The sequence below is a fragment of the Battus philenor genome, unplaced genomic scaffold (genome assembly GCF_028537555.1).
Source record: "Battus philenor isolate CCGP_79_NKW_IND1 unplaced genomic scaffold, ilBatPhil1.0.hap1 SCAF_29, whole genome shotgun sequence".
Taxonomy (NCBI): Eukaryota; Metazoa; Arthropoda; class Insecta; order Lepidoptera; family Papilionidae; genus Battus; species Battus philenor.
This window is the reverse complement of record NW_027181692.1, coordinates 1625358-1640102: the sequence shown is the minus strand read 5'-3', so window position 1 is coordinate 1640102 and position 14745 is coordinate 1625358. Positions and strand designations below refer to the sequence as shown.

At 35.6% G+C, this 14745-nt stretch overlaps 1 protein-coding gene across 1 annotated transcript; it reads right to left on the bottom strand.

The window, feature by feature from the left end:
* Window positions 1-718: 718 nt before the first annotated feature.
* On the bottom strand, window positions 719-8260 carry LOC137926357 (paramyosin-like). The gene is made up of 7 exons (XM_068769961.1): window positions 8165-8260; window positions 6924-7050; window positions 4807-4961; window positions 3290-3421; window positions 2237-2350; window positions 1757-1855; window positions 719-858 (listed from the first exon to the last, which is right to left on the bottom strand). The coding sequence occupies exons 1-7, from the start codon at window positions 8258-8260 to the stop codon at window positions 733-735; spliced, it is 849 nt and encodes a 282-aa protein (XP_068626062.1). The 3' UTR covers window positions 719-732.
* Between the last annotated feature and the right edge of the window lie 6485 nt (window positions 8261-14745).

Here is a 14745-nt window from a genome sequence, read left to right as displayed (position 1 = left end):
GGGGGTCCACGATAGTGGATCTCAAGACATACACTGATAGTACCTATTTACTTACATTATGCTATCTTATAATATCAAAACATTTACATTATTTATAAAAGTACCTATGAAGTAAAAAAATTATTATATATATTTATAAAATTGTGTAAGTTGTAGGATGTTGGTATTCGCTTTGTGGTCGCAATACTTTTTGAACTTGTAAAAACCTGAGAGTCGCAGTCTCAGAGCTTCGCTACCTTGCACTGACTTGTTCAATTCGTCACTCTATAAATACGAATGTGGGACAAATACGTTTATTCGTTTCCTGAATCTTGAAAAGGAAAGTGCTAAGAAAAAATATTTTAAAAAATATAAACATAGTATATCACACAATTTATAGTGAGTCAGTGTTATTTTGTTTAAGAGTGCTGGAGAAAAGTAAGTACATTATTTTTTATTAAATTTTAGTTTTGTACTCGTAGTTAGCAAAGATAGATAAATGACGCCACTCATGACAGTTAGAAATTTACAGGAAATCAATATCAGGTAAGTAGGGGGTCTACCCAACACGGAAAAACATGGCAAGGGGTCTACGACACAAAAAAGTTTGGGGAACTCTGCATAAGATGAACAATCCTTTTTAACGTTTGATGAATATCATTAAATTAAAATGTACAATTAGTTCATGTTTTAATTGCAATAATATTTTGTAAATCAAAGCGTATATTAGTTTCTCCGTGACATGAAGATGGTTCATGCGAACTTGGAGCAGGTCTTCCGGAGCGGCTGCGGGGCGGTGCGCAGTGCCGCCACGGAACTCTTGGTGGACGACAGCTCCTTCCTCAGTCTAACAATGTCGTTCTCAGCCTGCCGTTTACGCTGGAAATACACTGCTGGATTTTATTACAATTCTTCTTTGTCATCTCTTTTATTAACAATTATTTTACATTGTTATAATGCATCAGGGGCGACTCTAGCTCGTGTAGCGCCCGTGTGCAATGAAACCCTAGCGCCCCTTAGACCTGACCCCCCCCCCCGCGGCTATAACTATTAACTTTGCCGTCGTAACAAGAAGGTTTTTTCATACTCCAACAAGCTATTTTATAAGTAGGTATAGCTTACAGTATGGTATTAGTTACGGCCTTTCTTCTTATGACGGCAGAATAACACTCATTGTTTTTATGCCTGTAGCACATCTCTGTTGCGAAACTAAACAGCGAAGTGCGATAGTTCATGTTTCGTCTTGTGTTTTAAGCTTTATGGACAGCGAAATAGAAGCGAAATGTATCGAATTTCTGTGTCGTTGCTCGTAGAACTTACAACACAAGGCGTAACTCTATCGCGGTTTTGCCGCTCGAGTTCCGTAAGAGACGAGGTTGCCAGCGACATCAAGAGTTTACTGGGTTTCCCCGTGGAGTTGTGTTGGCTGAAAAATATCCGTTTAAAACAGTTCACTGGGTTGATTTGTAAGTAATACTTGCAGGTTTGAAATTCCGCCATTGATGACATACTTGGATTCTGACAGCTGTCAAAAATGGCGGGAATCCATCCAGTCTCGTCCGGCGAGTACAGATTATAAAACCATTGTCTTATATAAGTTACACTCTTAACATATTAATAATTTTAAATTTAAATAAATATTGGTACTGGAATGAAACCAGGAACACATTTATATATAAACAATACTGGTGAGTGACGTATTGATTTCTTGTACCGCCAGAGGGCTTGGGTAAGAGAGCTGCCATCATTAATTGCGATCTGACCAGTCCACGATTACCTTCAGCTCATTCGCCAACCTGGCCTCCACCTGGGCCACCCGCTGTCGCAGTTCTGCAATATCCCGCATAAGCCTCGCTGCTGCTAGCTTGTTGTCCGCCTGGAAACATATAGTACACCTGATCAACGGCTGTCCTGTGTTTGGCACGGAGCGTATAGACTGTCAGTTTCAGTTCACAGGAGAAAAGAGGAGGCAAATATTGCCAAGCTTTTAGAGGAAGAACAAAGGCGCCAAATCTTCTTGGAGTAGTGTAAAAATATAATAAGTAAGGTATTTAAAAGAAGCAAATCCTAGTCTAGTAAGATTTGAATGAGAAAACAAATTGAGATAAAAAAAAATTGTAATGTAAACTATTTAGATAAATAAAAGTAAATGAAGAAAATAACTTACTACTAACTAACCTACATTTACTAATTATAGTTTTTTGAGTTCACAGGTATAAAAATAAATGTAAAATTGTGTTTTTATTCATTTGCTCACCGCTTTAGAGGGTGCGTTCTTGGCGACATTTCGACTGACTATATTTGGCAGTTCCGTCACGGAGCACGGCGAGAACAACTGTTCCACTGGCATCTTCGTCACACCCTGAATTGCCTGAATAAGCAGTTTATTATTCCATATTTTATTTCCCTGGCATACATAGCGCTTTTTCATTCACACATTTGTATTAAAATGAAAGGGACAGATGATTGTTTTGGCATCAACAATTATAATTAAATATTAAGATGCGTTTATACTTTTTTAATCTCCTCGGCTGATTTAAAACTATTTCATTCTCTTTGCTGAGATTTACGACATATTTACCACAGCTGCCCACGAAATCAAGTACAAGTTTCATCATCAATACACGTTCAGCCGTGTGATCTTCACTGAACATAGGCTTCCCATATGAGATCAGTCGAAATCGGGCTGCATCCAGCTTCGCAGTAAATGCTGCCTAGCAACAGATTAAACAGAAATAAATACTAGAAGAAAAAAGTAGAGGAATTTCGACAGTTATTTATTTGTTGCTAATATGTTTGACTATTTGCGAAAATGTCCTGTTTTAAGTAAGAAAAGGACCAATATTTAGTCACTTTCGCACATGCAGTGGTAATCGTGCAATAAAGTGCACCGCCCGCCAAACACAGAGTCCACACACTAATCGGTGTAACATAACTCTTGAAGATGCCCCGTGGAGGGGTGAAAAACGTGTTGAGTGATTTGACGGTGGCAGTTGTGTAATTCGCATTGCTTGCCGCATGCGCATTTATCAGCATGCTGGCGGGCGGTGCACTTTGTTGCACGACTACCACTGCATGTGCGGAAGTGGCTAAATATTGGTCCTTTTCTTACTTAGGATGAACTTCCACAAGGTAACGCCTGATTCCATTAAATGTCCTGTTTTAGTTTTAGATACACTGTGGTATTTGGCAAGCAAATCGTAAGCCATTTAACGACAAGATGGACAGTCCTTGTTGAAATTGCCCAACCCGGTCTTATAGCTAATATATGGGTAAGCCCTATGTCCAGGAGTCAAAGTTTAAAACTTACCTGTGCAACTGCGTTTCGCGCGTGCTGTGCATGATGGGCCTCTTCCCTCTCCAGATGCCTTTTCAGGTGTTCTATCTCGGAGATAATTCCGAATTTCTCCTTCTCCAGTCGAAGATTGGCCTGTTTCAGTGCCTGTAATCATTCTTTTATTCATTACTGTCTCCCACTTATTATGAGAAGTTGAAGAGTTGGTTCAAAAGTCTTATTTAAATTGTCTGAAATCCGTACGAGTGAGACGGATGATATTAGTATTTTCTGTCTCGTTCCTCTGGGATAGGGAATTGACTTATGTATTTTTTTTTCAATTTCACATTCTCTGTTCTATCTTTCAATATCTTTCACTCTACAACTTTTATTTATATTCTGTTCATACATCACCGCCTTCTATTCGTCGCCACATTTCTTACAATAATACATATTTATTATTTTCTTTTTTTTTATTTGTATTTTTATATTAATTTTTATTATTACATTGATTATATGTTTTGTTCACAACTATGACTTTATGATATCCCGGCAGTATTGTAAGAATCTTGCTATTGTAGATCTGTATCTTCTTTTTTCTTGATCGGGTCTGTAACTTCCGCTCAGAAACAAGTTACCAGAGGATGGGCAACCTTGTCCTCTGCGTAACATACCACACTGCGATCGCCTACCCGCCTTCCTAGTGTGGCGATTATGGTATATCCCTTCAGTTTTGCAATGAGTATATATGGATTTTACTTTTTTTTTCCGTTTTAGGAGCGAATTTTTGTTTATACTTTTATATATAATTTTCACCTAATATATATGTAATAGTATATGGCTATCATGGTATATCTCACATATATCATAATCGCCACGCTTTGTAGACAGGTTGGCGATCACAGTATAGTACTATGGTACGTTAAGGACGGTGCTGTACATCCTCAGAAAACTTATTTGTAAATAGTGACAATCCTATGTATATGATAATTAACGCAAAAAGGTTTAAATTATATGTAAGATTGTTTTCTGAGAATCGATTCCAGTGATCTACAATCGTAAGTCTAAAAATAATACGTCACGGTAAATATCTTTCAGTCTTTCAACTGATAAAGGCAGTCATCCTAAAGATGCTATCTTGTCGAACGATGGTTTAATTAGAAATCTATGGGACAGTTCAATGTCCAACAGTGGGAGTTCTAGGGCTAAAATGAATGAATAATTGAAATTTAATAATTTTTATATACGTCTTAAATTTATCTGAAATATACTGTGGCGTTCATTTGAACGCACCCAAATTTATTATCTATGAACGCATCTGTTTTTGCATGCCTATTCCTACACTCGGTACATCTCGCCCTTTCTCTGACGCGCCGCGCTACCGATCGGACGTGTCGCTTCAACCGCTGTTCAACAAAGGAAATACTTGTAACTCAGATTGAGATCTATTGTTCTTTGATATTATAAGTTGAACTATCCGGCAAGTGTTTTTCTTTACATCGAATTATCTATTATGGGACTAGGGGCCCGTACTAACGACCACCCCTCAATACCTTCATTTTTTCCTTCTTCTCTAGATGACATTCTTCAACTCTCCTCTTAAGTTTCCTCTTGAGTTCTTCTAGAAGGCCGGAGAGTGTTGACCTGTTGCTCTCCAAGTCGGCACGCTGTTGCACTATCTGATTTATTGCGGTCAAGAGTTTGATTCCTGTTGAAAACATTATCATTTGGTTTTAAATGATGATCTTTATTTTAACTGGATATACAGGTGATTCATTATAAGTGTAAAAAGTGGTGAACGTATTTATATGCATTTACAAACATTTGAAAGATTTAGAAACATTGAAAAGCGACAAGTAACTTCCGTTAGTACAAAATCTTTACAAACAGGTAGTAAACAACTAATAATTTTAATATGTAGTCATCTGAATTTTTATAACGCATTTTCTTACAATATTATCATAAAGTTTTTTTGTTATTCTATATTCAATAATTTTTTATAGTCGAATGTACTGTTACGTACTATGGGTTCTGACTCGAAATGCAACACCACTGGTTCACAAGGAGTCCTTTATTCACAAATCAGATGGTCACCCTACTTTAACACAAAGTATACTTTCGCTTCCAAACTTCGCTTTTAAATCGCTCAAGAAATCACTGCACAAATAACTTACCAAATAGTCACATTGTATCACTGATCGTAGATCTTAATCTTATAACTTGAAAAACAACTTGAACTGTCGTCATGCGGAGTACACCTATTTATACTACGAATAAAGTTCTAGTAAGTTCTAGATAGTTCTCGGTTAGAATTTCCGAGAACTGTACACAAAAATCTATCAATAACTTTAAGATCACGCGTGTTTACGGCACTTCTTGATCCTGGGGTTCCGTGTTTATTTATTGTTTAGAGGGTTCTGTAACTCGTGCTTTAACGACATATAGATAAGCTTAGTGATAATTGGACAAGTTTTTTGTTATATTAGTTCGTTTTATATATATTTATATATATATCTATCTTAATATATATAAATCTCGTGTCACAATGTTTATACTCAATGGACTTCTAAACCACTTAACCGATTATAATAAAATTCGCACACCATGTGCAGTTCGATCTAACTTGAGAGATAGGATAGTTTAAATCTCAAATTATAGTCGCAATTTTAATTTATTGCTAATTATTGTCTGTTATTATTTGACAGTCACAATTATCTGTTAACTCCAAATGATTCTAACAGATGTCGATACCTTTCGACTGGGTTGAGTAAGTAATCAATAGATGGCGCTGCTATGGTAAATCTACGAACGTGTCATATAAGCTACATTTTAACAGCATAATTACCACGTGTTGTTGACGCTATAAAATTAATTAAATTTATTTTGTAGTGAACGAAATACCGTATAATTCAATTATTTCCACTTTTTAAATTTTCACAGCAACGCGTGGCCGGGTCAGCTAGTGTATATATATGTACATCGTATTTTCATGCTACGTCATGAGCTGGTGGAACTAATTTGAAATAAATAAGAATAAAATAAATAGAACTGAAACTTATATACTGAAAAAAGCTAAAATTGTTTATTTGTGATAAAATTTGTATTTAAATATGTATATTAATTAATAATAAAACATATTATAAATAAAATTGTAATGCCCTGCCCCTTAAATACGTAGAGATCAAGCCAGGACACTCAAGATAATGCCCTTGTGTATCGGATATGATCACTTTAAATAAATAAATTCCGTAGGGGTCGAACTAAATATAAATACATTTAAAAAACTTTTAAGTTAAACGGTTTTGATAACCATATTGTGGTGGTTGTGGAAAAATATGTACCTAGTCCGCCATATTGGAACGGCGTCCATCTTGAATTTTAAATTTTGACATAATCATCGTGGTTTACTAGTGTAGCCCTTTCATTTGATACCCATATTGAGGAGGTTAAGGAAAAATATGTAATCCGCCATTTTGTATCGGCGGCCATCTTAGATTTATAATGTTATTGATTTTAATTTATTGTATTGTCATCTAAATTAAATGTTTGTACCAAATTTCAGATCAATCTGACAACGGGAAGGTTCAATTTCTAATTTTGATCCAAATAAATTCCGTACGGGTCGAACTAAATAAAACCGTTTAATAAAGGATAATTGCTTTTAACATACTCTGTTCGTTTAGACGAAACCTCTGCGCTGCTGGCTGGAAATGACAGGCGTCGGGGCTGGGGGCTCCGGAGTCCTGTCCCGGATAGGACTGCGGACCGTAGCCCCCGCTGCTGGAGTCCGTTGACTCCTGCACACGAGAATGAACCTACAATTTTACTGTCGATTAAAATAAATGTTAATTTCATTTCATCATTATCATTTCTTCCGTAGAAAATCTGCAACTGGGTTAGAGATGGGTAGCTCGCGAGCTAAAGACAAAAAAGATATATATCTTTGCAAAAGATATAATCACTCTCCAGCGCGCGCGTTGCCATTGTATCTCTATGACTTTATACTTATAACGAGTTGTCTTGTTCAGAGTTAGAGAGAGAGATAGGCTTATATAGCAATTTACACGTAAGAGAGAGAAGGACAACTATTGCATTTTTGTATTAAAAATGTAAACTACGAAATTTCGGAACGACATCACTCGCGCGGGCGTTTAGCTTTCCTGTGCTTTATGACAAAGACATGAAATGCTTAATAGGAATATTTCACGCGTTTTATTCCGCCTTACCAAGTTCTAAGTTTGAGCTAAAAGAGCTGAAGATATGAAGGATTTAATTTTAGTGTTAGCTGCCTTATTCTCTCTCTGAGCCGCACTGAGCTAAATGAATAGATATAAAAGAGATATATATTCCAAGATCGAAAACATATGTATTATTCTTTTCTTATCAGAGATATATTATATATTTTACCCATCTCTAAACTGGATGAATGTAACCATCATATATTTCCAATAAGACAAAGTGCTAAAAACAAACCATGCGGTATTTTGAACGAGAAAAAATATCTGGATACATATAAATAACAATAGTGATGCTATTCGATTCCTTTATATATGACACAATATTAAAAAGTTACTATATATAGAATTGTAGAAAGAAAAATGTCAAATCAAAAACCAATTTAAGAGAAAGTGATCGCACGTAAGAAGATACATCTATCTGTCTTACTTTTGACACCGGAAGAGTTCTTAATTTGAAGATGTTACTTCCGGGGTGCAATCTTTAAGGCTGTGTGCTTAAAAATAGTCAATTAAAATTACAAATATATCTTTATAAGAGACGCGAAAGATTGTGCATGAAGCTGTTTTTAATAGGTAATATATAAAGATAGTTCAGAACATCTTGGAAACATGCACTATGGTCCAACCAAAAAAGCATGACGCGCAGATACAATATAAATGTGGTAGAACTCACCAAAGACTTGTACCTGGGCAGCTCGTCGCTGGAGAACCTGACGCTGTGACCGCGGGGCAGTTTCTGAACGTTGTGCTGAAGAATCTTCAACGCCATGGTGATGGTATTGAACCGGTTTTATTGAACATCTGTAATATCATCACCTGGATTTTTATCACTTAGGTTCTTACTACTTTTGGGGACCCTCGTTCGACCATTGCCACGACATGAGTCGACCATAATTGCTCGACCCATGTCGTGGCAATTATGGTATACACCAGGAGTGTCCAAACTGCGGCTCTTTGAACGATTATTTTTGGCTCCGATTGATTGTCGAATTATATCACAATATTTAAATTTATGTAACTCACGTCAGCTGCTGGAAAATCGAAATAAATTACTGGTGTGAATAATTATTATTATTATTGCACCACAACATTAGCGAAATCCAAACACCGATCGTAATTAACTAACCGGGGTCTTAAGTATTGTTAGGAGTGCTGTCATATACGTGTGCCGGCATATCTAACTTTAATACATATATTTTTTACTTTAGTCATATAATTTTTATAAAAAAAATATTCGTTTGCGTATTTTAAATGCGTATTCAATTGCGGCTCGCGAAATTTTCAAATTTCGAACAATGGCTCGAACTAACAAGAAGCTTGGTCACCCCTGGTATATATCCTGAAAGATGTCTTTGGGGTAGGCCTATTCCTTGCAGTGCTTCTAACGCTGGAACGGTGACAACGGTCCTCGTGGATTAGCTAGTGGACGATACGTGGTTCAACCGGCAGTTCAGGAAGATGCTACTTTTTGTTCACCACGTGAAGCAAGTGTGTTTGATGTGTATCACATATAGGACGAAAAATACATTTAATACATATTTAACATACATTAAAGCAGCTTGGAAGCAAACATTATATAAAACAGTGATTCCCAAACTGGTCTATATCGACCTCTCGGGGTCTATGACAACCTGCAAGGGGTCTACGTCAGCGAAAAAAAATTTGGAGGTCCATGAAATGAAAATGGGGGTCCACGATAGTGGATCTCAACACATACACTGATAGTACCTATTAACTTACATCATACTATCTTATAATATCAAAACATTTACATTATTTATAAAATTACCTATGAAGTAAAAAAAATATTATATATGTTTATAAAATTGTGTAAGTTGTAGGATGTTGGTATTCGCTTTGTGGTCGCAATACATTTTGAACTTACACTAAACTTCACTACAGTTAGAAATTTACAGGAAATCAATATCAGGTAAGTAGGGGGTCTACCCAACACGAAAAAACATGGCAAGGGGTCTACGACACAAAAAAGTTTGGGGAACTCTGCTCTAGTGAGTCCAAAGAATATAATTTGAAAATTGTACAAAAAAATATAATCCGTGTTGTGTGATAATTAAAGAGAAAAATCCGCCATCTTGTTGTCGACATTAGTGGCGTTCAAAATGGCGTAATTTGAGCTAATATAAATAATCGTAAAAAGAACTCACCCAAACAACTTGCCGGCTACGCGACCGCTTCGCCTTTTCTACGCCAATTTTGCATTTTAGTTTTCGTACAGAGAAACTGTGAGTTGCTAATACAGGGTGATCTAAATGTAAATGCTTCGTATTTATTTATTTTTCAATTGGAGATGTCAAAGGTTTAGCTGGTTTACTAAATGTTGACATTTTTCCTGTATTCGCTCGTTCTGCAAGTGCGACTTCTGTCAACAGAATCATTATTTCGACTCGCAGATTTTAAGGTTCAAGTGGCAGATATACTCCTCTTACAAGTAGATTAAAACGGCTGCCGGAACATGATGTGCGATTTACTGACTTGCTACTTCACATTGGCTCATCGGTTGACTTCGTTGAGTTCTGCTGGTGTCGATGTTCATTCTGGCAATGGAAATTGTATTTTTTGACATGTGCGAAATTCGTGTACCTTCACGGATACTACAACTTCTGTTCTTAGGGGGCGGCCGCCTGTTCCCTTAACATAAACAGCATGGATGAACCAAGGTTGGATCCGGATCGCTCCTTGGCTCGCCTATCGTCCAAGCTGCCGTCCCAAACCGCATACACAACATCAACACTACACAGCTCTACTCGGGTAAAGCGGTTTAATACGTGCGAACGTCATCGTACACCTGGAATGCATCTAACCTTCTGTTTTATTTTTAATTTCACGGACCCTTCCGCTCCGTGAACTCTGCTCCGATGATGCCGTAAAAGCCTTCGGACTATCAGCACTAACATCAACAGAGAACATGTAAATAAGTAAGAGGCAGTTCATCTTGATGTAGACGAGACTGGTTCGTGACAGAGGCCGTTGAAGTGGCTGAAGAAGCTGATGAGAGGCAAGTTCCGCTGGTTGTGAATACACGAAGGTTTAAAAGGAACAACTCCAAGCTGCTGTAACTGCGTAGATTACTGGGTTATATTTGATTGGTGCTGGAAGCTTTTAGCCGTTCCGGATCTTACAGTTTCTTCGGACTCGGGGCTTGGAAAAAATAAATGAAAAAATAAAATTACGTCAGATGTGACGCCTGATGTATTGAATTGACTAGTTAATATATACTCGGTATCGGAGAAAGGCGTGAACCTTTTCTCTGAAGACATTTTAGCTGAATTGTTATCGCAGTTAGAGCAGGTTTGAGTCCCTAGCGTACATGAGGGTGTCGCGTACTATTAAGATAAAGTAGTGATTTTTTAACGGTTTTATTTAGTTTGACCCGTACGGAATTTATTTGTTTATTTATTTGGGTCAAAATTAGAAATTGAAATTTAAGCACCTTCCCGTTATCAGATTGATCTGAAATTTGGTACACACATTTAATTTAGATGACAATACAATATAGTAAAATCAATAACATTATAAATCTAAGATGGCCGCCGATACAAAATGGCGGATTACATATTTTTCCTTAACCCCCTCAATATGGGTATCAAATGAAAGGGCTACACTAGTAAAACACGATGATTATGTCAAAATTTAAAATTCAAGATGGACGCCGTTCCAATATGGCGGACTAGGTACATATTTTTCCACAACCACCACAATATGGGTATCAAAAAACCGTTTAACTTAAAAGTTTTTAAATATATTTATTATCCATAATGTAAAAAAAAAATTTATTTATTTACACTTTATTGTTCGCCATAGATAGTAACAAAAAAAACAATTTATATAGATGTACAGAAGGCGGTGTTATCGCTAGGGGCGATCTCTACCAGACAATCTTTGGATGGAGATGAGAGACATGAAGGATTGGGCAGTTTAGGGTGTAAGTACATTACTAAACACACATACATATATACAAACATACTTATATAACTATATATACAAATATAATTACAAAGAAATAAAAAAATTTCAATTATGTACAATCGATGCATTGTTTGTTCATAAAAATTATTTTAATTTAGAACATCCTGTATGTATAACGAGCCGTACTTGGTACGGGCGAGCGTGCATCGTAAAAAATGAAATCACAACCCCTACAGCATTTTGCCAAAGATCTGCCATTTTGAATGCCTTTATGCTATAATGCGACAGTAATGAAAATATTTTGACACTTTTTTTTATTATTAGTATCAATGTTAATATTTTAGACTTATTATTGCTCCCGCTTTTACGTGATACAGTGTTTACTGAGTATCTTAATCTATTTTAACGACGCCATTACAATGTTCTGTTCTTAAATTACGTTTTGTACGACCACTTCCTCATCCCTACTCCACATTACCATCCTCAGGTTGTGCGCCAGTTGATGAACCTTGCGATCGCTTCTTGAATCTCGTGTGACGTGATATTGCTAACACAACATGGACACTGTTGTACAGCCCGAGAGTGTCGATGGCCACCTCGCTCTTTAGCCCCTGAACCTCGTGGATGGTGAGCGTCTTTGACCCTGTCTGTATCGTAGCCTTGGTTGATGGGAACTTGTTTATCCACTTGGGTGTCAGTTAGATACAGGGTGTTTCTATAATATTCTAATATTTAATTTGATTATTTTTACAGTATATATAATGTTTGAAGGAGTGAATGTATTGCATTTTTGCAGTTATATATATAGTACATCTTATCCAAAAATAAATAGTTGAAGAAAGCTCATTTGTCAGCAATAATCTTTATAACTTTCATTTCACTTTCCGTTCACTATGCATAAAATGTCGCTCTGAAAATCTTATTTTCATTTATTTCGTGTTATTAGAATGCGTCAGACCCATAAATTCTGGCAGCACGAAGTCTGCGTTGACAGATAGTAAAGAATAATGAATTTTAATATGTAGTAATACTAATTTTGAAACATATTTATTGTACTAGTATTGAAAGTATACTAAAGGTGTACTTTATATTAATCATCAACAATATGGGCTGAAAGGCGGTGCAGTTCATTGCACGACTACTACTACATAGCGGAAGTAGCTATAAAGTATATATTATTTTTTTACTTTTGCAATTCTTACCCTTCTTTCTACTTTCTTAATTATGTCATCAGTTTACCTAGTGGGGGCTTATATTGGCGCCAACCGGTTCATGATCACCACTGGAGAATCCCTGACCTGACCGGCCATGACCGCAATAGGTTGCATGAGAGATATGCCCCGGCAGTGTGGCAGGCAAGTGGCAGTACTTCAGACGAGAAATATATATAAATAATAATATATCTTTACAACGATTTAACACTACTGCATTAAAGTAGAAATAAGGTAATTACACGTAATGAATTATATCTCTCTCCATGCCTTTGGAAACAAAAATAATAAAAAAAAAATCTTTATTCAAGTATGACATGCGCTTTTAAATGGTCGATTATTTTAACATTATAAGCAGCAAGCTGCCGACGGCTGTCGTTGTTTTAATAGACGGACAGAAAGTCAACAGTAGCTATTTTTAAATGACATTTAACCCTTTTCTTGATAATGTATCTCTAGAGATACATCTGAATTAAAAAAAATAATGGCACCAATTTTGAACGCAAAGTAATCATTTGTATGTGAATGTTTAGGTAATTTTTTAATTTCCGAACGCTTGTTCAGTTGGCATCTCTGTTGGCATCCTTGGGTCTTAAAAGTCAAGTGGTATGAATATTAATGTATAATATTCAATGTGTACATTATAATATCGACCATGTAAATGGGTCACACATTTTGATTTTATTTTTAGATTATACTTTTAATTTTATATTTGAACTTAGAGAAGGAATGTCTGAAATATCAGACACTCGGACCCATGAAGGACTTGTTTTTGAAGACGAAATTTACAAATTTATATATTTATTTATTATATTATTAGTGTATCTGTCGCTATTTTTATATTAGTACTAGCTGATCCCGCAAACGTTGTTTTGCAAAAAAAATATTTTTAATTTTCAATTTAAAAATAAGGGTTGATCGTAGAGGGGTGAAAATTTAGGCTTGTATGTATTTTTGTATGTTGTATCATAAAAAAATAAAAACAAAAAATTTCGTCAAAAAAATAAAAAATAATTTAGGGGTGGACCACCCTTATGACTTAGGGGTATGAAAAATAGATAGTAGCTGATTCTCAGACCTACTAAATACGCATATAAAATTTGGTAAAAATCGGTCAAGCCGTTTCAGAGGAGTTCAAGTTCGAACACCGTGACATGAGAATTTTATATATTAGTACTAGTATTTAAATGTTTACTAATTCGCTTGTGATGTATGGCATAAAGCCGTCCATGTTTGACAGTGGCTCCCTCTGCTGAGGCTTGTCACGCGATCGAGCATCGATTGGAAGGAAGGTTTTAACAATACACTGACAGAAATACATTTATTGTTATGCCAGGAATATTTACTGATCAATATATATATCCTTTAGACGATAAAATATGTTTTAATTAGGCTGAGCTGTTATTTTTATCTGTAATATAAGAGGTAAAGAAAATTTTAGAGGAGTAAAGAAAAAACTTAACAATGTATAGTCGAGTATATTTTTTATGGCCGCTTTTATTGCGGATCTCTCTTTCACAACTATCTGGTGAGTTATAGGGAAATTACCTTCAGTGTTAATAATTTTTTCAAATAAATTTTTATTTAGTTATTTCTCTATTTCCATTCCTCGTATGATCATTCGTTTTCTTATCATTCGTCGTTCATAAAGTCTTTCATTCTTTTATCTTTATTGTTTCTTTCATTCAATCCTCTCCTCCTCCTATTCCTTTCTATGTTATTACACTTTTATTTAGTTTAGTTTATTATGGTGTTGTACACCAATACCTAACTTTGCATCGTGGTAAAGTTCCAAAAAAAAAACACGACGTTAATTGAAACGCCGCAAAATGAATTAAGATTTTCTATAGCAAACCATGTTAAGATCGAGGATAGGTTCCAGGGTCACGAAAATATTACTTTTTAAAAAGAAAATTAAACAAAGTAAACGTTTAAAAAACAAAAATAATAAAACTCTGCCAATAAATAAATTGGAATAACATTTACCTTTTTTGTAACCAGAAACAACGCGTAAAAATTAATATAAATTTATTATTCTCTTTAAAAAAAAAGCACAACACACTATGTAATTGAAACTGAACTCTAAAATTAGCCAAACAAAGTGAAAATAAAACTG